The following is a 25,567-nucleotide window of genomic DNA, read 5'->3' on the forward strand; positions in this document are numbered from 1 at the left end:
TTCGGAGATTTCGATTCACCAATAGTAAAAGATTACATTCCGCCACCATCTTCACTTTCAGCTCTTATGTATGGTGATAATCGAGGGATTCAAGGTCATAACAATTCCTGTTACCTGGACTGTACACTATTTAGTATGTTTTGCTGTAGCTCTAATTTCGACGAGATGCTACAACCCGAAAATTTTTCTAACGCCGACGAAAATTTAAAAGAAATTCAGGGTTGCCTAAGTAGTGGAATTGTTAATTGCTTAAGAAGGTACAGTATTGAAGGGAAACGGTCGTTGTTATTATTAATAAGGATGCAAAGATTTCGTAATAAATATCATGGTATCTTCGTGTAAATGACAAGATAAATCCAGTTTAATTTATAACAATTACTTTGTATGTACGATGATTTTTTAAAGCCATGGTTTCGTTCGAGCTGATCGTGTGGCTAGATTTAGGCAGATTTTGGAAGCTACTGGCCAGATAAAAGGTGTACTTGACCAAGAAAAAGGTAAACGGACTTATTAATCCCTAAGATTAAATTTCGGTGTATGCCGCACATCTAATTGACTTAGATCCGTATTGCACACGTGTAAGCAGAGTTTCAGCGATATCTGGATTTACATTTCGTTAAACTATAGATCCAGAGGAATTTATCAATTTTTTAATGAATCTCCTGTGGCCAAAGAAGCCATTGCTGGAATTAAAACTTATGTAATCAACTATTTTAAAGACTACTATAGCTAAATCATGTAAATAGCACAGGATCATTTAGTACTTGTCGCATTTCAGATCAACAAACAATTCGTATGATGGCAATATTCTTCAAATTCTTGGTGTAAGAGATCCAAGAGAAACAATGCCGACGCTGCAAAATTTGTATGAAAAGTCCATGATATTTTCTGATATTAAATTTGCTAAGGTCAGCTTAATGCCTTGTATAACTGAAATTTTAATATTAATAGACTGATCTCACTTTGACTCAGCTTACTAATTCTTTACTTGTAATTATGTAGAAACCAAGTTGTTTAATATTACAATTACCACGTAACGGTCAAGATAAGATGTTTGATAAAACTTTTATTAATCTTACCCTGGATATTTCTGATCAGATGGAAAATTGTAAGTTGATGAAATAATCAAAAAAATGATCGTACTTCAATTTCCATTCTTATATGTCCTTAAAATGCTATCTATCGATGTGAAATGATAAATATATGATGAATTACTATATTTTCTCTTCAGACATTCGTCGCTGCCTTATATGTGGTAAAATTGCAAAGTTGGAATGTGTAGCATGTCGAAAAGAAAAGTTATTCGAAAAGTCATTTGCTCATGTTTCCTACTGCGAATGCTGTTACGATATTGTTCATTCTGATTCTGGACGTAGGATGCACTCGGATGATCTAAAATCATTAATCAAATTACAATCTGAGCATGATATAGATAGGCCACAAACAAATGATTGTAACAACAATCATAGAATTCAACTGAATTTATTTGCTGTTATTTGTATCTCCATATCCCACTATGTGGCATTTGTTCGCTGTGGTAACAAAGTCGACTCGAATTGGTGTTTCTATGACAGCATGTTTGATCGTGATAGTAAGTCGAAGCTTTAAAACATATTATCTGGTAAATGTTTATAAATACGTCAAACACTATTTCTTTTTTATTATTTTCTAGTTACTGGTTACAATATTCCCCGCGTAGAAAGATTAGACGATGTAGCAACGTGGCTAAGTGATCATAGATACGCTTGTGAGGGCTATTTAAATGAGAATGTACCAGATCGTTTACGGCGATTATTTGAAGATGCATATATTTGTATGTATAGCTCCGATTAACTTTATTTGATATTTTCGGGTTATAATTTGATCGAAAGATGTTACAATATATTTGAGATGACATACATTGAATGATATTATTGATATTGCGACTATAGCTATACTGTATATGAACTTAATCTGTATTAAATCTCACAGAACAGAATATGGTAAAATAGTTATTTGTATACGAAAATCTGCCTAGTTAGTATTGTGTTAATAGTTTTGCCGTACTTTACCACGATGAATAATTAAACTTTACGTTAAGAGTGCTTCACATATATTTGTAGTCATAACAGTCTATTATTTAAATTGAAGTTGTAATTACAGCCGATGCTGTACAGTTTGATATGTATTTATGCTGTCATATTATATAGCTATTTTATAATAGTAATGAAAGTAAAATTATCTCATGCTTTTGCACACCCGAGTATTCTGTAATCGTTATAGTTATAACTCCATGGTATCATATCGTTTAGTTTTAGTCAGTTAAATCATAGATTTACGCAAATTGGTAATTATTTTTATAATTATCCGTGTAACCTATAGAAATATGATTTGAATAATATTTATCATCCGAGATATTATTTATCCTGATCTAGTGTGTATAGCTCTTAAAAATGTTGTTAATCATTACGTATTAGACTACTCTATGTGGCACATATCGTTCCGATTGATATGTTCTATACGTCATTTTCACTTGATTCCGCAAACTTTATAAAATGCCAAATTTTCTTTTATCTTCACGAGACTTTTCACGTAATCATAGATACTGGATACTGTATTGGGTGCTTAACTCATTATCTAAAATTAACAACCAGTACCATTAACTTTATTATGTATTCCTGGGTATTTTGGACATTATGAATATGATTAATATGATGCTGCATTACAGTATATCTATCTTTGCTAACAAATTAATGCAATATTGAAGGTCTTTATCAATGTGAAATACTGCCATATAAAATAAAATTTAATTTAGGCAACAGTTTCTTTTCTAACTTGGTGAATGATTCATGATAAAATTAAAATTGATAATCATAATTTCGCTGTAAATTTGCTATATAACAATAATTTTATTTCCTATCCTAAGCTGATTCAACCTCTTAAATTACTTCATGCCTGAACATTACGTACATTCTTTCAGTTGACACCGGCCCAATAAGCTGGGTTTCCAGAGCACAACATCATTAAGGCATAAGGAGTATAATTACTTATCATGAATTAAAATGCTACATCTATGAGTTTGGCACTGACTTATCTGTATTCTATTCGTATGTATATAAAATTTAGGTATAATGTTGTCATTTAAAAGACTGAATTATCATTCATTATGTTAGAAATAGTAAATATTTTAACATAGCGAACGAATACTGTCTATTAGTCAAGTATTGGACTGTCAAATGGATTTATTGCATCCACATCGAATAGGATAGCGGTAATCTGCAACTTCGGTGTATTGGTAGCCTCTTCTTGTCTTGCACAACATTTGAACTGTTGTTTTTTGGGTGGCTGCAGGTAGACAGCCAGTCTGACATTGAGGTACTTTTTTGATGCTTTTACAAAAGTAATCACTTCGTTTGTAGGTATAAATGCCTCGATGAACATTACATTCTATAATAAGAATTAGCATATAAGAACATAATCGGCATATTGATGGGTGCACTTTGAGGACATAACTAACTTTTTGGTCACGTTTGAATACTGGTATATATATATACATATAGAATGACATATTATTGATCGTACTATGAAAGATCCCATATTCGATCTAGATTTGCAGCGTTACGCGTAAAATAGGTAAAAGAATTAGAACTACGGCAATAAAATACACTATAAATGATAGTATGCTGTATGGGAGTGTGGAATAAACTATTGAAATGCTTGTAGCACAATGTTAGTACCTGTAAGATAATTTTTAAGATCTAAAGACTAATATTCGGTAAAGTTGCTGAATACCGAATATGCCGTAATATAGAATAAGAAATACAAATAGGACATATTAGCTACTGCCATTAGCTAAAATGAGATTAAAGCATGTATCTTCTATGTCAACCAAACCAAAAATCAATTATAATCACGGAAGACAAAGTCATATTTACATAAGAATTGAATAAGCAGCTTCCGAAATCTCAAGCAATCCTAGAGAAATCGTAGCAAGTCTGCGCTATCAGACTTATATGATTGTCGTAATCAAAAAATTGAGTAACTTCTGTAGTAGTACAGTAATCATTAAGCTAGCTAGGGTTTATTCAAATGCATTATGCTGTATTTCAGGTAACGACGAATAAGTAGATATGAGAATGCTTAGTATTTGACAAATCATAACCTTTTTTCATTACTATCCATCGTGCGAGTGGTAATGCTCGGGGAAATACTCTTACATTACACTACACCGGTTTAGCTTAAGTAAGATTTTCTAAAATTTAATTTGTTCATAAAATATGCTAATCTTACCACAATTCATGCAACTCATTTCTTCTACACGTGGCTGGCAGCTTGCAATATTGTTATTGCAACTGATTGTTTGGAATCGACTTCGCACACCGCGGGAACATGGTCTACTAGTGGAGCAATTTGTCCAATCTGTCCAATTTCGAGCGAAACAACCTGAATGAATAAAGAGAATAAAAATAAAAATTCCCTTAGAATAATCATAGTTTGTCTATCAAAATGATTGCGTAGATATGATCTCTATTCTTAACGACTAGGTATATTTTCGTCATACATTAGATAGTTTTACGATCATTTAGCTTTAGATTAAAGTATTTAAATGGTGTACAGATTCAACAGTGAATAATGCTCGATTACCTGGTTTTAATGGCGGTAATCGAAGTGATAATGGATCCATATGCATTGGCAGCGTTAACCTCATACGTTGTGCTCCTACGGAACTATTTGGAAATGTTAGTGTTACATCCAATTGGTCTTGAGTAGAGGCATCCAATTTGATATTAGCTTCGAAAGTATGCAAAATTTGAGAAATAGGTTTGGATTGACTTGTTGTGCGCAGAAAGATATTGCAATAACGTTGAACTGGATGGCATTTGACTGAGAAATCTAAATTAACTCCGAGTTCATTGAGTGCACGCATAGCTAATTTAGTCCTAGTTGGACCAAGTATAGGAGAAGAGCCAACCATTTTAGCGGAGTACGATAGAGGACATAATACTGGAATAAATAGGCAATTATTCTCCTAAAATTACAACATGATGTGATATATAATCAATCATCCCTCACAACGTGAACAAATGAAATATACAATTGCATAAAATTTCACTAAAAATCAAATTTTAATTCTGCACAAAAATTCATTTAAACTGTCTTGAATTGCTATATTTAAATCACTCACTTCAGATGATGCCTTTCCATTAATGATACAAATGTAAGTAGTACCAAGTCTTCGTGAATCGGCCGATTGGGTATAGAATGAATCTAAATTGGTACTAAGTAGTATAATTGAAAATGTAATCAAAATTTTTAAAATGACCTTTGATTAAGACCTGAAGAAAAATAATGCTGCTCATGAAATTCTAGTCATTTCTTATGTTAACCTTAAATCAAATGGAATATCTTGCGATTTCTTCGACTTCGATTGCGGAAACCGAAATGATATATGCATTTTACCAAAATTATCTGGCTGAATAAGCGTTGAAACATCCATATGATTGGATAAATAGTTATTCATCTGAAAGCCAGTCTGGAATATTGTGGCATCGATGAAAACCTTGCTCTGGATATGAGTATCAATACTAGAGTATTCAATCAGGAGATCAATATTAAGCTATAGGTGAGTAAATCATTTTATTCTGATTTCAAAAACTGTTGTAATATTTAAGATATCCTATCAGGCGATAATTTTAATCTTAGAATCTTATCTACTCTTTATAGTAATAGTAAATATCTAGATAGTAAATAGGAGTACATTTGCACTCATAGATTGAATTTTCGATCTTTTAAGAAAAACGTATTGCTTAATTGAAAGTTGTCACTAAAACTATTTAAATAAGTGCAATTTAATGGAATGATAACATTAGTCCTGTCACGTTCTGTGATAGTTACATAATTAGTATGTTACCTTCTTTCTATATATGGTTAAATATCACGATGTTATCACGTCAGGCGTATATAGATGTAGTTATGGTATTATATTAAGGTTATCTATATATGTATTCTCATGTTGCCATACTCGGTATGATATTCTATTTGTAATGTCTAAACTAGGGAAACCTTTCTCTTAGTGATGAGCTTGTAATCTACGCCAGTAGATCAAAGGTCACAATAAAGAAAGTATATAAACTCATTATTTTAACAATAAAGTTAGTTCTTCAACTTAATTACTGGGTCTCCTTGCTGAGTGCAGATCTAGTACTTGTTACAAAATTTGGAAGTTGTAACAAGTCCATATATAGTGCCAGAGGTAAGAGATGATTGACTAAATTAATGGCATACGAGTATAAACTGTGTAGCTAGGAATAACATTTTGATTCTTTTTTGAATTCGTTTACCTAGTATACCTAGATGCCATTCTCAATGATATCTATTGCTTGGCTACCATTATACGGTAATTTACTCCATGTCTATGATCATATGTAGCCTTACCTAGGTGTTGTTCTTAACGACATTTTTTGTTTGAGAACATTATAAGCTGTAGAGATTCTTAATGATGAAACTGTCATTCCATCCTGATAAATCTTGAGTGGAAATCCTAAACCCGTCACTAATTGAACATGGCATGAAAATGACGTTGGTATTTGATCAATGTTTATATTGATCCCCTGATTTGATAGCAGTCCAGTCATTAGGCCTTTAATTTGATCTTGATTGAAATGCTGAAATTGAATCTCTCTGCCGTAGACAACGCTATAACTGGACAACTTCGGTTCAGCAACTTTGCTGCATAATTTGGCTTTACTTGTCTACAGAAAAATTAAAGATTATTCATGAAACATGTTATAATAACTGATAATTGCCTTGAAACTTAAAAGCTATTGCTAGATGATAGCTTATGTCAAGAGTATATCCGCCTTTTAACAAATCAATCATTGATATAACGTAAATAGAAGCCGTAATATATATTTCTATCGATATATTAAACCAACCTCATCCTGTCTACCGTATAATATTTCGTTATTTTGTTCGTGATTCACTAGGGGCAAATATCGATTTTGGTGGCGCTGTAGGATATCAATCAATATACTATCCAAGTTTTGGATACGAACACCAAACTAAAATTGAATGATTATAATTATTAAGGTTGCTTCCAGTTAGTCTTTATAAATACGATGATATTGATTTAATATCAATATTACTCTAATCGAAAGATCCTATGCTATGATACATTGTGCTAATTTAATAACTTAGCCTCTAAATATTGACCATTTCTAACCTCAAAGCCATTGATGCGACGACCAAATAACTCAAAATTGAAATTGGCTTTAATAACTCGAGGAATTTTGCTATCGCTTTCATAGATTAACTGAGAATTTAAGCTAAGTCCAACTTTCCATGCGGCTAAAGAATTATACATTATATCAGATAAATATTGGGAAAACTATAACCTTATTTCAAGTATTTAAATCAAGCTACTTTATCCATTCTTTTAGAAATATAAATTCACTTTATAATATAACATTTTTTAAATCATTCTGTTGTACTTGAATAAATTGCATGATGAAATCCCTTTGAACTTTGCTGGTTACTATTGAATTTTTTGGTAAAATTTAAAGCATACTTCGCCAAAGCAATCCTGCAATATAGATAATTTGTAAGTCAATACCATGAAAAATATGTCTTTACGTATTACTTTGTCAGCTATTGACGAAAAATCCAAGCGCATTACGGTATCGATCAATGATTTGGTTAATTAGCTACTTAGAATTAGAATTAGCTATCGCTCTACATACCAAATAATTTTACTTAATTAGCAGTAGTATTTAAACTTTAGTTATCACGGTCTTAAATTTAATACAAAGTCTACATTTTCGTTTAGTTAGTTTCATCAAATGATATGAACAGCATCATCTTGAATCATTACCCGATTTATTGGTCTATTAGATATTGATAGCATATCAAAGCAATGCTAATTATCATAATATTGATAAGTAGTTTACTAAATTAGCAGTAGCGAATGTAAACTGTAACAATATAAACAAGTGCTTTAATTCTTCAGCTATAGAATGTATAAGCCATTACAATGTTAACTGATGCTCTACTTAATTGCATCTAATAAATACGTTAACCACCACGGTGTTAACAAACGACTTGGTAAATTAGCGGTAACAAATAACTAAAATAGGGTATTTGCTGTATTCAACTTTGTTAACTATAGTGGAAATGACTAACTTCAGATAGATATATAAAATCTTTTATATATTTATTAAATACCTTCTGTGCGCTGATTGACTCTTCGACTTAGCCAAGCTTTGCAAATAAGAGTGAAGAAATGAACCAACGTAAGAATTACTTTCATTTCTTAGCGTTAATTCTATCCTACGTAAATCACTTTCCAGACAGTTGGTTTCCATCACCATAACAAATGCAGCTATTCGGAGCTCGATTGCATTCGTTTTATCTTCATATAGATCAGCTAGGAAGGATATTAACTGCAAAGATGATTTGAAAGGGGATATCGAGATTATAAATTCGTTAATTGTTGATTTGTGTCACACTTAGGCAACGGATTTTGACAATATTCGAATATCATGATATTTACTTCTCTAGGAATAGATTGAGCAGGTATTCTCCACAAAGCATAAATCGCCATAGTTCGAGTTTCAGTCGATGGACACCTTACCATGCACTTAACTAATGCTCGAATAGTTGCAGGAAGACCAGCATTCGCTATCGCTTTCAATCCTAACATGATCTCTTTTTCTTGGTTATTCTTTATTCCATCCTCCAGTGATTTTATAAGATGATGATAAGCTGATGGTGGTAATTCCTAATATCAAGTTCGATTACAATACATTCATATTTAGAACTCATATATCTACCGTCCTGAGAATAGGCGATATTTATAAACATTCTAAATTCCTATCTGAACAGGAAGGCTTATTGCAACTGAACAAGTATGGTACATCAACATTTTGGACAGTCACACACGGAAATATTGCACCCTGCAAAATGCCTTTCTATGGCTCATACTAAAAGCTAAAGAATAATCCATTTGCCATATAGATTCGTACTTATCTTATAAATAACTATCAACAAAGAGAAAAATTCACGTCAATACTGGTTGTTGATGATAAACTAATTTGATGCTTAATTAACGCAACGTTATCGTGGTAGATATCAGATAATGATTCTTGTATTTACAACATGGACGGAAGTTACGGTTTGCGTTAGAAATACTACTACATTATAACGATGGCTAAATCATTTTAGCATTACTTAAATACACTTTAGATATAGCATATCTAAAACTTGGTAATGATGATTTTGATACTTTAAAGGAAAAGCACTGCTATTATCACCATGAAAACGATTAGTACCATATCGCATCATGATCAAATCGTAATAACTCAAAAGTCGAAACGCGATCCGGTCACATTAAAATCTAAGAAGGAATTGCAAGGCTAATAGTATACATTAAATCTGCCCCTTATCCTATCAAGATGAGGAAATGGTACTACTAATCCTGTGTTCGTATTGTCTATAGTTGTAATATTAAAGGTGTTTCTTAATATCCAATGACTCTTTACTAACGAGTTGCAGTTAGGGTATTATTTTCATATATCGGGGCATCATCAGTTATTTATGGAGCGATAATTATACTGTTATGAAAATTATATGTAATGGAAGGAGATCATTAAGGCCTGTTAGTAAATTTAAGCTTACATAATCCATGAGCTCGTCTTGGTTTTTGTATAAGGTGTGGATTATTGATCCTAGGGTCAAGGTACATTCAGTTCTCAGATAGGGTTTCTTCCTGCACAAAGTCTAGGATAATTAATGCAGTATAAGAATCAGCTACGATTACGATAAGAAATCTTAATTAATATACTATTTTAAGGATAGTTTTAAGATAGAATAGCACACAAAGCTGTTATATGAAACCGATTTTTAAAAGGATCTAATGCACTAGTCCGATACCTACAGCTGCAGAAATATCACATTCACGGGATTATTGAATTAGTATATATTAAATCTAGTCTGTTACTAATATGGCTAAAGAACATAGTAGCATTAATGTTATAATGCACTGAAGGATTAACATAAGATAAATTCTCGAAGATTATTGTAAAGAAGAAGTTGAAAATGGATGATACTGACAATGTACATAGTTTACAAAATATTTACATACGTCAGCAAGTTTTAAAGCAACAAAGTAAATAACGAAATTTGAGTTACAGGATTAGGAAGATGAGCAAATGAAAAATTATTGATATTAGTAAGCTATAAAATATTTAAAAAGATTAATATTTCCTCGCTTAGGTATAAACAATTTATGTAAAGTTCAAGATATCTGAATTACTTGGAAAGTTTCTTTATAAAGTAGAAATTTTTTAAGCTACAACCTACAGTAATCGTCTTGATGGTCTTTGCGGTAGGCCTACTCATAAATGACAAAGCGGCTAACCATTGCTTCTGAACATTGTAGGGAACTGTATCACTCTCTGTCATTAAATGAAAGATTGCCGTGGCTGCATCGTCGGTGCCAATAATAGGGAGAGCTTTAAGTAGTAGAGATCTAGATTGAAAGCATGGCACAAGCCATTAGATATGCGGATAATAGTTGAATTTAAGAGCAATATAAATGCTAATTTAGCAAATCAACTTCCAACAGCATTAGTTACCTCTTAAAAGAGTGTCTGCTATATCGTCTCTGGATGAGATATTGCAGGTTCTGATGGCCACTCAATTTTAATTCATCAATTAAATTAAAAAATTCGCGTGATTCGGGTACATGCAATTGGCTAGATGCTAAATCCCTTTCAATGGTACTTAATAACCGATCAATCTGATAGATTAAAAGAATAACTCTAGTTTCATAAGGTAGTTTTGAACATAAATCATGATGGACAATTTTTGAAGTGAATATTGGCTTAATGAGTCATAAATTACTATTATTTTGCCTTGCCTTTAGAAACTGAAATTTGGTATTCCTTTCATGATGGCTAAATATTTTAGAATTGATCGCTAAACTTTGATGTCGATAACCTAGAATAGAATATTGGGTTGCATCTGCATTAATAAAATAATATTCCCATTATTAATACTATTACTTTGCGTTTGTAAGAGCATAATTTAATACAGATAATATAATTTGCCTGATTATACAGTTGTAACGTAATTTTGTATTGGATTGTAGGCTAGTAGCCAAATTTAAGATGATGCGCGGTTAATAACTTTCTATATTTATCATAAGCCCTATTTAGCAACTTATAGCCATAGATTGCAATTGAAGATTCTATGTTAGAATACAGATAACTATGTACATTAGGGGTGTCGGGGGACTGTTGATGCTAGAGGCAACAATAGATATTTAACTTATGTATTAAGATATGATTAGTTCATCATATTTTGGCTAGTAGAAATAATATCTACGTAAATACTATGGCAGTTTCCATACTAGATTATAGATGATCCACTTTAAAATGTGGTTACTACTATTATGCGAATTATACCTGCAAATGTTGCGAAGAATATTTAAAAGACAACTTCAGATTATTTATTAGCCCTGTCTAGAAATCTTTTTTGTAATTGTATCCGGCTAATCTGGAGTTGTGTACAGATGATCTTTATAAAGATCTATCAAAGTTCTAATTTTACACGAATTTTGGGAGTTCGTGATTGATTACATCACAACAGTAGGTATTCCGAATTTAATTAGAATAAATGAATGGGTATTACTGGTATTTATAATAATAATAGAATGCTTTAAAGCTTAACGTGAACAAAAAAGAATTAGAGTTAAAATTTCTTCGATTTACTAATAAACTGAATAAGAACGACTAGTTGCATTTGTAAGTGATCCAACTCTAGTCTATAGTTGCATTATTTTAATGCATTTAAGTAGTAGACGGCTACTCTATTATTATTTTTTAGCTAATAGGCCTATTAGAATATATTGAAAGAATTAGTGTATATGGAATGACTAATGATCATCAAATTGCTTCCGTTCATGTACTCGTATGTCGATTAAATAGCACTAGCCAATTGCACGTTACTATTGCTGACGATACCCGCCTCCTTTGCTGTTTTTGTTTCTAATAGTTGGGTGGAGATCTACGACTAGCAGTGGCCAGTAATAGCTGCAAAAATAATCACAAATTTGTATCCAGCAGTTCGGCAATACCAAAAATACAAAGTACTAAGCTTTCTCCGTCATTATTGGACAAGCAAGTTCATGCAGATAGGCTCGCATACCACTAACAGTTAGGCAGTAAATTGGTATACATGAAATGGCTCAATTGCACGAACTACGCTGCGCTATAGTAGTTAAAAACTACGATGGACAGCTTTAGTTAAACTATCAATTTACTATATATTGTCATTTTAACCTGGTAATATAGAAATATTTATAAAGAGAATAAGAATAGAATTGTGATTTGGACCATCTATTCATCATTATTGTAAGACGTTCATAACAGCTTTAAATTAAAGCCTATCACATTAACTTACCCTGAAGTTTATAAAGTTCCGATAAATCGTGTTTCAGGGCATAATTGACAAAATACTTGAATACCCGTCTAAACAATAACAAATACATAGAAAGTAAATTGAAGTATTTACCAATCCTTTTTACGATCAACAACAAGTTAAGTATATTATCTGAAAAGACGTAAAATGCCTACGAGTACTGATTAGAATCCATGACTGAACTGGAATTAGAATATATAGAAATAAAATCAATCCGATAGAAAAATCTATTTACTGCTATTCTTCAACATAAGCTAAACTATGCAATAGATTGGTTATACCGATACATCGGCTTAGCTAATGTCGATTTATCCAACTTTCCAACTGTTATATATTGCATATTATTTCAGTAGTGTCGATTTTTATCGCCAGAACTTTGATGCACAATTATTTTAAATTAATAGGAAAGCAATTAAGAAGAGCATTGAATTAAAATCGTCTTTGATATCACGACGATTACAAAAATTAGTTCGATTGCTACAATACCGACGCTGTCAGTTACTGAAATAGCTAATAAAAATAATCATAAAAGGATAAACCAGATCGTATTTTAGATATTCTTTGGTACCACTATTATTTTTTACTAAATAGTAGCAAACAGCGTGAACTCTAGCTCTAAATTAGCACTATTATTTTCTCCTAGAGATTCCTATCCAAGATTGTTTATTTTTACTGCACCTCGTTTCAACCACTACTGATCCTTTATCCTTGGAAAATGGTACAAAGGTAAATTTCTCTCTTCGGATACTTCTTTTAATGATTCCATTTTCACCTTTATTATTGGTAATTTGGAAAGTGGCACTATCTGCTACTTGGAAGTGATCTTTACAATTCTAGTCAACATGTAGGAATTCATCATTTCGATAAGTATACAATGGCAAAATTAAGTATACATTATAAAAAGCTACGCAGCTATTTTTATTACCTCCCGACCGATGTCATCAAAAGTGCAAGATGATGATAAAATTCTTCCTTTGCAATTAGTAACATCGCGAAATTTTGTCACAGTAGTTAGGCCTGGCTTTTCGGTGTTAATGGTGTAATTAGTCAGACAGGTACCATCAATATCGGACTGAAAAATAAAACAGAAACATTCATAAATATCTTTATGAAAAGCAAGGCAAATTTTTCAATTACAGTATATAATTAATGAAGACGGCGTCATGAATTATTTATAAACAAGAAATGAATAGGTAGTGATTGGCATAGCTCTTTGATTATACGTGCTATAAATACTAATAGTTTAGTTGTGTAATTAATTCTATCCTCCATTCGATTCTATTCCTGGCCAGCAATAAATAGAATAAAAAATTTCGTACTTGTATATTCGTCTTTAATGAGCATAATTATGTATACAAATATGAAGTAGAATATCACCCAGATCATAAATTTTAGCTAAAAATTGTTTAAAATCAATAATTTTTATTTTATATCGCTGAAGAGTGATCTATAGAGCCGGATGTTTTTGTCCATCCATGTCCATTAATTCTCTACAGGAATGAGATTTATAAGCAATGGATTTACGTAGAATTGGAAGCATTGACAGCATTAGTAAAGATTGCTCTATTTAGCTATGTATATTATACTTGAAAAAATTGAAGAGCAATGAACTTTACATGTCAAGGAAGAGTAATCTACCGCGAAGGTTATCGTTGCTTATTAAATTATAAACTACGCTAAAGACTATTCTGTCTAACTACTTACTGTATACATCATACCTATAAATGTCTAAAAGCTATGATTTTGCATACATTTAATGAAAAATTGGGACATGAAGGATACTTTTGACCAACGCTGTATGATCTTATTGGAGGTATAAACAATTTAGAAGCCCTAGTTTTATTTATTATGATGAGTAACCTATGGGCAATAATGACTATATATATCACTAACGTGGATTATAACCTGTAGTAGGTCTATTCCTTTGATAAAGACATATAAAATTTATCCAGAAATATATCTTTCGACTAGTTATTAGCGAACCAAATGGATAAAATTGTCTCGAGAAGTCTGAACAGTATCTTAACTTCAGTATGATTAATTAATTAATAAGAGCTCGAAAGCGATACTCTTGGATATTACAGAGGAGTAATTTGCAGCTAAGGTTATTCCATCTAATGGTGTATCTTATAGCTGAGAATATTTTGAAAGGAGTGATTTATGTGTCATAGAGGATTAAATGATCGTATAGAAAACTTTGCCCAGCAGCATACATTATAACTAACAATAACATTAACAAGTCGCGATTCAGATATTATGGAATGAAATAATTGCATCAGAAGAAAGTCAAGTAGATTAGAGAATAGCTTAGTAGGTTTATTGTTATTCTATGTTACAATAGCTAAAGTATTAGGTTGTAAGCATTAACTTACACTAATATGAAGAAAAGTCAGGTAGATTAGAAAATAGCTTAGTAGGTTTATTGTTATGCTATGTTGTAATAGCTTAAGTATCAGGTTGTAAGCATTAACTTACATTAATATCAAGCAGCTCCGTCAAAATTTCTAACACTAAAATCTAATGTCCATAGGGCGAGAATACTCCCTGCCATGAACTTAGAGGGCAAGGACTTCTATAGGTCTCATGCAGCAAAAAATAAAATAGCTTTACTTTGGCCAATCATGGATCAGTTTTCTCCTTAGAGTTCAAGAAATGGTCGATTTAAATAGTAAGAGTAAAACACTTAAACTTTAAACACTACTAAGCCTTAGTATTATTAGAGCACCATAATGAGCAGTATAGTGTACGTGATACATGGCTAGTAAAAGCTGGAGGGAATGATAGCAAATAATAGAAAAGTCTTGGAGAAATATTTATTCACTGGTAGGGGAAATCGAATATATAATTTCAAATTGCAAAAATTTGAAAGATCTTAAGTTAGAATAATATTAAATTAATTCAGAAGCATCATTATTAAGCTTGAGCTCCATGAATGGCTATGACATAAAATAGAAAACAGCGTAGACATGTTGGAGGTAAATTAGTGACTAGTGCAGAGATAAATCGAAGTAGGCGCGCTTAAAGTGGGTAATCTAGGTTATGATTTAAAAACATTGAAACACTTTCCATCTACTAAGTTCAAGGGTCATTCATTGCTAATGATGAAAGTAACAAATAGCTTATAAGCAATCGTTAATTTGGCCTAGAGCTCGATTGAGATTTTCAGGTAAATATAAATACAAACGCATCTAGAACCAAAAATAGTACGGTATCAATGTTGACGGCATATCTTTTTCAAAGCGCTATTTTTAAATTAAATTTCATAAGTAATCATTAACTCGACACTGAGTTCTATTGAGATATTTATGCTAATACAAAGATAAACGCATCTAGAACTATAAATAATATTAATGGCGACGGTATATCTTTTTCAAAACTCTATTTAATGCTATAAGCAATCACTAACTTGACCTAAAGTTCCATCTAGATATTCATGCAAATATAAAGACGAACACGTCTAGAATTATAAGTAGTATTAATGACGACGATGTATCTTTTCAAAGTGCCACTTTAAATTATATTGCATTTTGCCATAAGATTACTCGCTTTCAGATAGGCCGCGCTAAGGATGGCTATCATAATTTATTACGGTACTAGTATTCAGAACGTGAATTCAATTGAAGGTAAGATATTGGAAGACTGAATTGGAATGAACCACAAGAAAACAGGGACAGAAATAGCTACAACAATGTCTAAGCAAAGCTAACATATGAGCAGATAGAGCAGATGGTAGTGTTTGAGGTAATACTAGCAGCGATCTTAGTTGCAAACTACCTATAATTCTAAAATAAAGCGAAAGATTGGTTAAGATTGATGCTTACCTCTGAAATGGAGTATTGAGTTTGATACGGTATATAATTCAAAATAAATCCGCTAATAATGCCCCTTTTAACGTTTAGAACCCATTCTGGTTCATGTTTATTTGTGTAAATAGCAGTAATTTGACCATGGATCCATTGAAAATAAGTGGGATAGGCGGCTAATCCTTTAGCAAATGCTTTCCCATCTTTCGATGGTCGATTGTCTTGATATAGTCGGATCGAATTTAGCTACATGATCACAATATTAGGATGGAATTTATTTACGCGTAGATACTTAATCAAATAAGAAATCTTTTTAATTGCCTTTACATAATCTACTCATTTTATACATCTACCACATGCATGTATAAATTTATTAATTTGGATTGACTGAATACCGGTACCTTCAATTTGACGATATCATGTCGAAAGATTTCAAGATCGACTTTAGAGATAAATCGAATTTCTGAAGTATATCGGTGGCCATGAGGATTTAAAACTGACTTGGAAACATAACCTTGATAGGAAAATTTATATCCCCAGCCAACTTTATACCCTGAAAGGACTGAGATTCCCATATCAGTAGCAATATTATTAAAAAAATAAATTTTACAGATAAAAGTTATCGATACTCCTTATTATACGTATTAGTTGACAAGCAGCGCTGTTGCATTAAATATAATTATACTTTCACTCCTATCATTACTATGTATCATTCCATATTATTTATGATGATCTATAATGCCGTTTGACACTTAATGTAAATACTTTTATATCTTTTACAAACTAGATGTAACATTGGTAGATATTCATACTGATTTATAGGATAAAAAAACGTCATTAAATAGCGAGCGATGAAAAGGTGGCAATAAATAAGTAGCAACTACTCTATCTTCTGCATCAAGAATAAGAAGATAGCATAGACGAGATGCAGGTGAATAATTACGCAAATAATGAGATAGCATCGTTGAAGAAGTACCAATTGCAGATGATGAGCAATCGCCTGAAATTAATCTTATTCCGGAAAATAAATAAATAGGATGTTGGTATTACTGATTAGATAATTAGGCTCATATTATTATTAAAGCTACCCAATACCAAGTAGTAACTCAAGTACAGTAATGTCCTTGTTATGTCGCAAGAAAATGAAGCCTGAACACTTCTTGGTAAGAGGGGATAGAACGTGTATACTAGTGATTAATCATGGACGTTATAAAAGAAAATTCCTAAAGGTCCTAGGATTAATCTCTGGCTATGCAGGCTATAATATTAGTGATCAAGCACAACGGTCAGCCTTATTATATGCAATAAGAGGACAGTATTTATGATCAAGTAGGAATAATACGCTGAAATAAAACAAGTTTTAGCTAGAAATCGAAGAACAATCACGGATGTAAATTAGTAAAAGGTAGAATCGAAGCCATGCCAGATATGGAAGTACGGCTGCCTATTTTATGAATTAGTGAACCTAAGCTATACTTAATTTTGATTGCTGTATTTTAATTTCTCTATCTTACTTGTCTTACGAAAGAAGACTTTTATCACTGTGATTCAAGGTTACAACTGATCTCAAGGTTTTAAAGTATACCTAACAGCAGAACGATTGAGGAAACTACTCAAAATCTTATAAAGTAGAGCATCATATCTTCGATCTTGTAGTAGAAACACACTAAAGGCAAGCTAATATCTTTAACATGTATGCGTGAGAAGGAAAAGTGATCGCGAGAGATTCGCATATAATTCGCTGACTTGTAGTTGCATTACTATAGCTCGTAGATAAAGCAAAAATAATCAAATCTACTAAACAAAATGGACATTATAAAAAATTTCATATTACTTAAATATTAATAAACACATCTAGTATACCTAAAAAGTTAGATCGGAAAAAAAATTCTATTAACTAATTTAAAGAAGAATAGACGAGCCTGCGATCAAAATAATAAGCGATACTTTGTATTTTTAATCCAGTAATTTAAATTTCACAAATTTCGAATATTATAATTAATTACTCATTTCAATTACTAAATAGCGTAGATAAGGATTTACATTGGAGTAATAATGTAAAATTTACATCTTGTATTTATTTAACATTGATTAGAGGGCGAATTCTATTCATAAAGTTGACACACAGTAAGATCATATCTTAGATTTAACTTACGCTGATTTAGCTCCAATGATACAACTAGCCATGATATTCGTTTCAATATTCATAATCACAACAAGGAATAGGCAAAAATTGAAGATTTAAAAAATAAGTAGTAAAATAAATTTACATCCGAAGACAATAATCAATTCGACCTTTGCTATTCCACAACGATATTACTCTTAGCCTTATTATTAGATATCAATGCAAGACGATATTCTATTTATTATTTTCAGTATTTTATATCATCGAGACTAATTTGTTAAGGACTTATTTCGGTATCTTATTTCGTCTGTTATCAGTAATAGCAATTTTATTTCTCATATTTATTAAATACACTATCGTAAAAATAGCCAAAATAATTGCCATGTTAAATACTAATTGACGAAACTGAATTAGCTATTTATTACTGTTGCTAAGAATTACCTTGAACTGAACAAGCAGTTATATAAAAGGCGGTAGCAATCGCCAGTAGACTTTTGACTTGCATGGTGAATTTTCCTAGACCTGCTTAGCTTTTAGTTAATCATCTTGCGATTGTTTTTTGCTATCACCCAAAACTAACAGTCAATTATTGAAACTGCTAATCGTAAGAGCCTAAACAGATTAATATACCAAATTTGGTTTTATTTATTCAGATCATGCGCAAAAATGTTATTATTTTAGTGCCGACTGTTTCCGAACGTTTTATTTGCAGTCCTAGTTTTCGTAGCTTCAGTAATTTATTTATTTTTATATTACTTCGTAGCCAACCTGGAGATTGCACTGGAATCCATAGTTTATTTTAACCCTATTGTGTTGAAATCAGCTAATTTTTATAACTAAAGAAAATTTATGATGAATTTAAGATATTCTGCAAATCGACTACGTAAATAAATAGATTCTGACCATGTTCATGACACGCTTCTACCACTGAACTAGTGGCTGGGTATAATTATTTCTAAAATTTCCCCGAATATATGTAGTGCACTGTACGTATGTTTAGCCATGCCTTTCATACTGGAGCCTGTTTAGACTAGCATTAATAAAATAGATCGCATACTGTGTACTAAGATTGATGGGATGAGATGAATCATCAAATTGTGAGAGATTATTTATTCAGAAGTTATTCCTAGAGGTATAGGACGAAAAATTTGACATATTAAACTTCCAAGCGAAATCAAGGCCTAATAAATAACAATATTATAAAGCTCAATACTAAGGAAATGATTGTTCATATTTAAACAGAGTTGAATAGCTTTGCATAGTAAGATATAATGAATTACATCCAAATGATCCCGTTCTATTTTAAGAAAATGATGATATTTAGCTCAGTTCCCATGAATGATTATCAATACAATTTTCAATCACAAAGACGTTAAATAACTATCTCTGAGTAAGATGTGTTATATTATATTGGAATAAATAAGAAAACTGATGTCAATTCGCCATCGTGGTAAGTAGCCCTTCAATAACCTGAATAGGTTGTTGATTGGCTAATTAATAGGTCTAGACTTAATGTTAGGTTAGATCAGCTAATATAAAATATTATTATGAACAAATATACTTTACTATTAAATTGATTCCATGACTCATACCTTAGACTACAATGTTATTTTTCAAGTATATCAAATTAAGGAGACATAAATCGATGTTACATGAGGGCTAGAGTCCCATTGATATCCAATTTCTTCACAGTCTGCTACTAGAAATAGTGTTTTAAGATTAATATTTTGAAAGAAAACTAAGGTAAGTCACGGGTGAATAATAAAGGGTCAAATCAGCATATCCAAACAAGAGAGCTCAAATAAGTACGGTACATCACATTAAAGGTTGAAATTAATTTCACCTATTCCAATACATCTATACGATAGCACAGTGGGAAAGCCAAGTAACAAATTTGTTAATTGCTTAGCACGTGACTATCACAAGTGGAAATATTGGCATAAATTATTGTTGGAGATAGATTAAATGGATTATTAAATGGATAAATGTGTAAGTATCAAGCATCCACAACATCTTGTACCAATTTTTAAATAATTATGGGTACTTTATAGACAAAAATAAAATAAGCTTGGCCTTAATATGTAAAGATAAAGTCTTGAGATTCTTCCTGCATTTCAATAAAATTCAAGTACATCTTGTAAATTAAACAGGAACTGTACCAATTTAAAGCAATAGACGAGGTATCGTATTTCATACACTTAATAAATTGTTGCTATATTTAATTTTCGGAGGATAGGATGTTAGAAAAACCTTCGTACCGTTTCTGTCGAGTTCGAACTTAGCCATTGATCAAGTTAATTTTTCTGATTTGTATGTAAAAAGTCATGGCATTTAACTGCCTGCAATCTTCTGCAGATCAAATCCTGGATGTTAATAGTGTTGGGAGATTTCTTCTTCAGATGTGAGTATGCTAATATTAGGCATTGATACAATAGTAATTGCTGATGGATATTGGATATTATTTAAAGATGCTGGATATGATTTCGAAACATTATTTTAGAGTTTAACAGGTCTATCAAATGGTAATACTATCTGTTAAATGAGCACATTATCGTAAACCGTCAGTAAAGCGACGGGAGTTTGCACTAGTTTAATATAAATAGTATGAAATACTATCCTTTGCATTTCATTAATTATTATATATAGAACTCGTCCGATCTAAAGTTGTACAGTAAATTTACACCATTTCGATAACTACGCCAAAATACGATATTGTTATGGCTTAGTTGTCTAGTTTTTTAGACCGTAGAGTTACATTTTTCCTAATATATTTAGATGCTAGTTAACAGGGGCTGAGTTACAAGCCAATTGACCATAACTTTGTATTCAATTTTTCAACCGCAACTTGACTACGACATTACTTATAGTTGCTACATCTTGAGAGTCTCGACAAAAACCATTCATTTTATTCGATTTCTTCTTCTATAATTTAACGCTCAAATGATTTCTATCTTTATTCTTCCGCACTTAGAGGTATCATATTTAATATTTTATTTTTTAATTGTTAAAATTATATTTTAAACCTAAGACAATTATGCTTACATTGTTTAGTAAAAAAGCGTGCGTATTTCATAATTTTTGTAGTCAATCTTCTGAGGTTTTTTTTTGTTATATGAGTTAGGCAGCATATGTAAGTTTCGAACAGTATCATAGATTATGAATTGATTTAATACTCTATGATGAACACAATTACGGGTAGTATAACACATCCTTGCCTACGTGATATCAATCACAAATCTACCAGAAATTTTCTCATTTAAAAAATGTCAGTTATGCTGGACTTCCAATTTGAAGCACTCTTGTTTCATCGCTTGCTAGTGCTTAAGCGTTACAGATCAGCAAATGATATGATAACTTGCATTTTAATTTTGAGATTGTATTCTTCGCAGATTATTGATCAGTTAATAGATTTACAGCATTTGCTGTAGCATATATCTTGTATCGCAGATTGAACGCTGATACAGTATTCTCGTTATATAATCCATTGGAAATATTTGAAACATTTCCATATTGCGCTTTTGCAATAGTGCTAAGTAGAATTTATTAATTAACTGATATGTGCATGATAGATGCAATTCCATTTTGCAGATTTTAAACCAAATCGTTCTCAAATCTCAAATTAAAAAGCATAAAAATTAATGAAATCATTATTTTATTGTCGTGTTTTTCCTTGATTTTAATCTATAATGATTCTAATAATTATTGACAACGGATATATTCATATTGTCTATAGTATGCTATTGCAAATATAGTAGATTGTAGATTGAGATGTATTTTCAAGACTATTGAAAAATTATAAAAAATGAGCAGCAATTTCAATACGTTATCTAGATGATTATGATTACTGCTAACTATTAATCAGATAATAGTTATACAATCTGTATTATATAATATAGATTGTAATTGATATGCTGTTATCGCTGGTTTGGAAGGATAGGAAATGTTAAATTAATTATTTCGACGTAAACTCTATAACTGATTACCATCAATACTGATAACATTGGCTAGTAAATGTACAGTACGTATATATTCTCTACTATACCAGCATTACACGCGAATCTATAAATTGGATATTGATATATGGTGGAATATTTTCAGAATATTATAAAAAGAATTGCTATATCTTGTAATGGCTCACTTCATACTCTAGACTTGACTCATCTAACAATATTAAGGACTAACTACCTGCCGTTTATTATATCTTGTTCATTAAGTCTCAAGATCTAGCTAAATTCAATATCGCATGATTTATCATGAACCATCGCTTCTAGTTCAAGCGTCATAGTAAATTCTTCATAAGTACTCAGTAAACTAGGAAAATATATTGTAATTTTACGAAGCAAATTCGAGCCTCAGAGATCTGGCTGATCGCGATGCTGATATAGACATCATTTGTGCCATATATTTCACATAAAATTCTTTTCTTATATCATGCTGTTCAAAGTATTCGATTTTTTACCCACAGTACTGGTAATCAGTCATACTGCCTACCACGCTAATTGTACATGATAATCGTGCCTGGGTGTAACTTACCCCTCTGAGTGTCATCTATGTACTGCGAAATAAGAATTAATGTCATGTTATTACTGAGCTAATTTTACTACATATATAAGCTCGGGAACGGCATTGCTTTCATTGGTAGAGGACTAAGTTCAGAATTATCTACAGCATTTAATTAAGTTAATCCAAAAAATCTCAGCGTATTACAGTTCTACGATAGCAAGATTAAGAATCAAAAATTTTTGGTGTCTAACATTGGATTTATTACAATTTTGGATACCTAACATTATTGGCTTACCGAGGTAAGGCAAATATTGCTAGATACTAAAGATTCTATCGTAACGAATATGAGAGTAATTATTTGAGTGCTACATTCGCAATGGATTACCATTGGCTTGATCTGTTCAGTTATTCATAATTATGTGGTATATACTGCTAGTTGCCGATTATACAATAGATTAATGTACTATCCTTGCAATGTTCTCAATATCAATGATAAATGAATAGCATTTGTAATGAAAGTATCTCACAACTATTTCATTCATCTAGTCTAGACCAAATTCTCTCAAAATCATTGCGTTAGTCAGATAGAAATTAAATAAAGGATTTCATTATAGATTTGAATATTGTAGAGCAATAATTATAAGAGCAGGAATCTAATCTGAAGTATTCTGAGCTCAAAAGAGGTGAGGTCTAATCTAAGCTTATTTCTGTAGTTTTTAAATACATTGCGTTTAAACTGTTTTGCGGCAACAAGGAAAACTACTCCTCAAAGGCATCATCAATCCATTTTACCGTCCTAATCGACCCGTTTAAAATATTATTACTCTGCTATAAATGTTCAACACCGTTAGGTGCTGGACATCTTCACAATTACAGTATGATTATATCGGGCCACATAAATCTTGTACCATATTTAACTAACTGGCTAATATTAGTAATCAATAATCTCTAATATACGTGTACGCAGTCATTAGCCATCATCTAATACAGTATCAGCGTCACGATAATATCTATTCTTGGAAACTAAATATATTAAATATAGCTATTAATACAATCCAAATATGGGGGCATCACTGCGGTACTATAGTGAAGTAATTATTTCAATACTATAAGCCTTAGTAGATAACCAGCATAATTTAGTTGGTCAATGGACATACAACATCAGATATATCTTATACCTGTGGATGCGCATTTATGATAGACACAACTGATAACAAATTTGCATATGTTGCTTTTTCACTAAAATTATCATATGAACCAAATTTTATTTTTATAAGAAAGTGTTAATAAAAACTGAAGTTAATTGAGCACATCATGCACTATAAAAAAAATATGTCACAAATTCTTTTCTAGTATGCTGATAGGTTACTTATTGTTAGCAATTTTATTCTGCAGTCAGAAGTAGATGAAAGAGTAGACAACGAGATGTTGTCATTTTTTTGTTATTTTGATACATCATCATGATTTCAGACTTATCCAGTGATCAATTAGCGACTAATACGAATATCAAGATATCGCAAATATTATTGCAAGATCACGTGATTTCTAATTTGTTATTATAGATCAGCTACAGAATAATCGTAATTTAGTTAAAATTTCCTGTAACCCTTTAGGTAGATTGTTGTGAGCGATGCAGACGTCATCGATTTTGTTATATTTTATTTATTAAATGATCAAAATAAGCCTTAAATAAGACTAATAATTATACTATTACCGTATCACGAGTACATAGGTATGCAAACCAAGGGTAAAAGTTCAATTAGTTACATATTCTAGTTTAAATATCCGCGTGAACAGTTGGGAACCTTTAGTTTACTTAGTGATCCCATAGGCAAGCCTAATATCAGTTGATATTATGGACTTTCTATATGTAAGTAGTAATCTAGTTAAAAATAGCTTAAGCTATAAAAATCATTCCTAGAGATAAACAGACAAACGCATTTCGATTATGACATCAATTTGTTTATTATTCTTAACTGAAATGCTTTTATTTCATCGTCAACAAGCTATTCAAAGTTTAACAAATACGTTTGATTTTACCTGACATGATAGACACAGCTAAACTATGCGCATACATAAATATCCAAGGAAAGTCATGAAATAGAAGCCGATCCTGCTATACTTGACCGTAAATAAGTAATTAGCCAAAAATCTGCCTTTAATAAGAGAAAATCTTAACTTCAGCACTTGCGCAGCGTTGTAATCGAACAGATAATAGGTATCATAGGCCACGGCCACATCTAGAACGACAATAAACTCTTACAACTACTTATTACCGAATATCATATCCTTACCGGTGCACTAATCAGGATTGATCTCTATTTTTACTTTCAATATTTTGAATCTAGCTTAACTCACTATCTATGAATCAAGATACGGCTAAAATCTACTTTATCAAGACAAAGTTATGAAATGTATAGCAGCATTTCAAGTTAAAATTCTATTTGTGCTTTAAACTTAAAAATAACGATATAAAGAAAACAAAAACAGCTCTCATTTCATTACCAAATACGTGGGATTTTACTCATTCCATTAATATTGAAGTTGTTATTCTACATTAACCGGAAAATATGAAACAGCCAGTAGATGTATTCTCATGCAAAGCCAATCTTCAACACAAAAATATTCAATATTATTTTCATTTAATCGTGATCTTAGTTGTTAGTTGATAAAGCTTATA

The 25,567-nt window shown here is 31.4% G+C and overlaps 3 protein-coding genes across 3 annotated transcripts; 1 reads left to right on the top strand and 2 right to left on the bottom strand.

Moving 5' to 3' along the window:
- TRIADDRAFT_23478 (uncharacterized protein) lies at nt 1-1,833 on the top strand (the record flags this gene model as incomplete). The annotated part of the gene is made up of 6 exons (XM_002111564.1): nt 1-257; nt 406-497; nt 628-700; nt 779-924; nt 1,433-1,591; nt 1,673-1,833. Coding segments are annotated over 6 exons (888 nt in total), but the record flags the coding sequence as incomplete, so codon positions are not given.
- A 1,359-nt stretch (nt 1,834-3,192) lies between these two features.
- On the bottom strand, nt 3,193-8,677 carry TRIADDRAFT_55795 (uncharacterized protein; the record flags this gene model as incomplete). The annotated part of the gene is made up of 12 exons (XM_002112061.1): nt 3,193-3,426; nt 3,497-3,516; nt 4,270-4,422; nt 4,624-5,008; nt 5,165-5,258; nt 5,367-5,564; nt 6,415-6,731; nt 6,915-7,040; nt 7,202-7,326; nt 7,470-7,561; nt 8,200-8,417; nt 8,609-8,677. 12 exons carry the CDS (start codon nt 8,675-8,677, stop codon nt 3,193-3,195), a joined length of 2,031 nt encoding a protein of 676 aa, XP_002112097.1.
- A 3,174-nt stretch (nt 8,678-11,851) lies between these two features.
- Nucleotides 11,852-16,834, bottom strand: TRIADDRAFT_55796 (uncharacterized protein; the record flags this gene model as incomplete). Its single annotated transcript, XM_002112062.1, has 7 exons — nt 11,852-11,871; nt 12,439-12,506; nt 13,135-13,289; nt 13,382-13,528; nt 15,863-15,913; nt 16,278-16,505; nt 16,661-16,834. 7 exons carry the CDS (start codon nt 16,832-16,834, stop codon nt 11,852-11,854), a joined length of 843 nt encoding a protein of 280 aa, XP_002112098.1.
- Nucleotides 16,835-25,567: the final 8,733 nt, after the last annotated feature.

This window comes from Trichoplax adhaerens, genomic scaffold (genome assembly GCF_000150275.1).
Source record: "Trichoplax adhaerens TRIADscaffold_4 genomic scaffold, whole genome shotgun sequence".
NCBI classification, from domain to species: domain Eukaryota; kingdom Metazoa; phylum Placozoa; class Uniplacotomia; order Trichoplacea; family Trichoplacidae; genus Trichoplax; species Trichoplax adhaerens.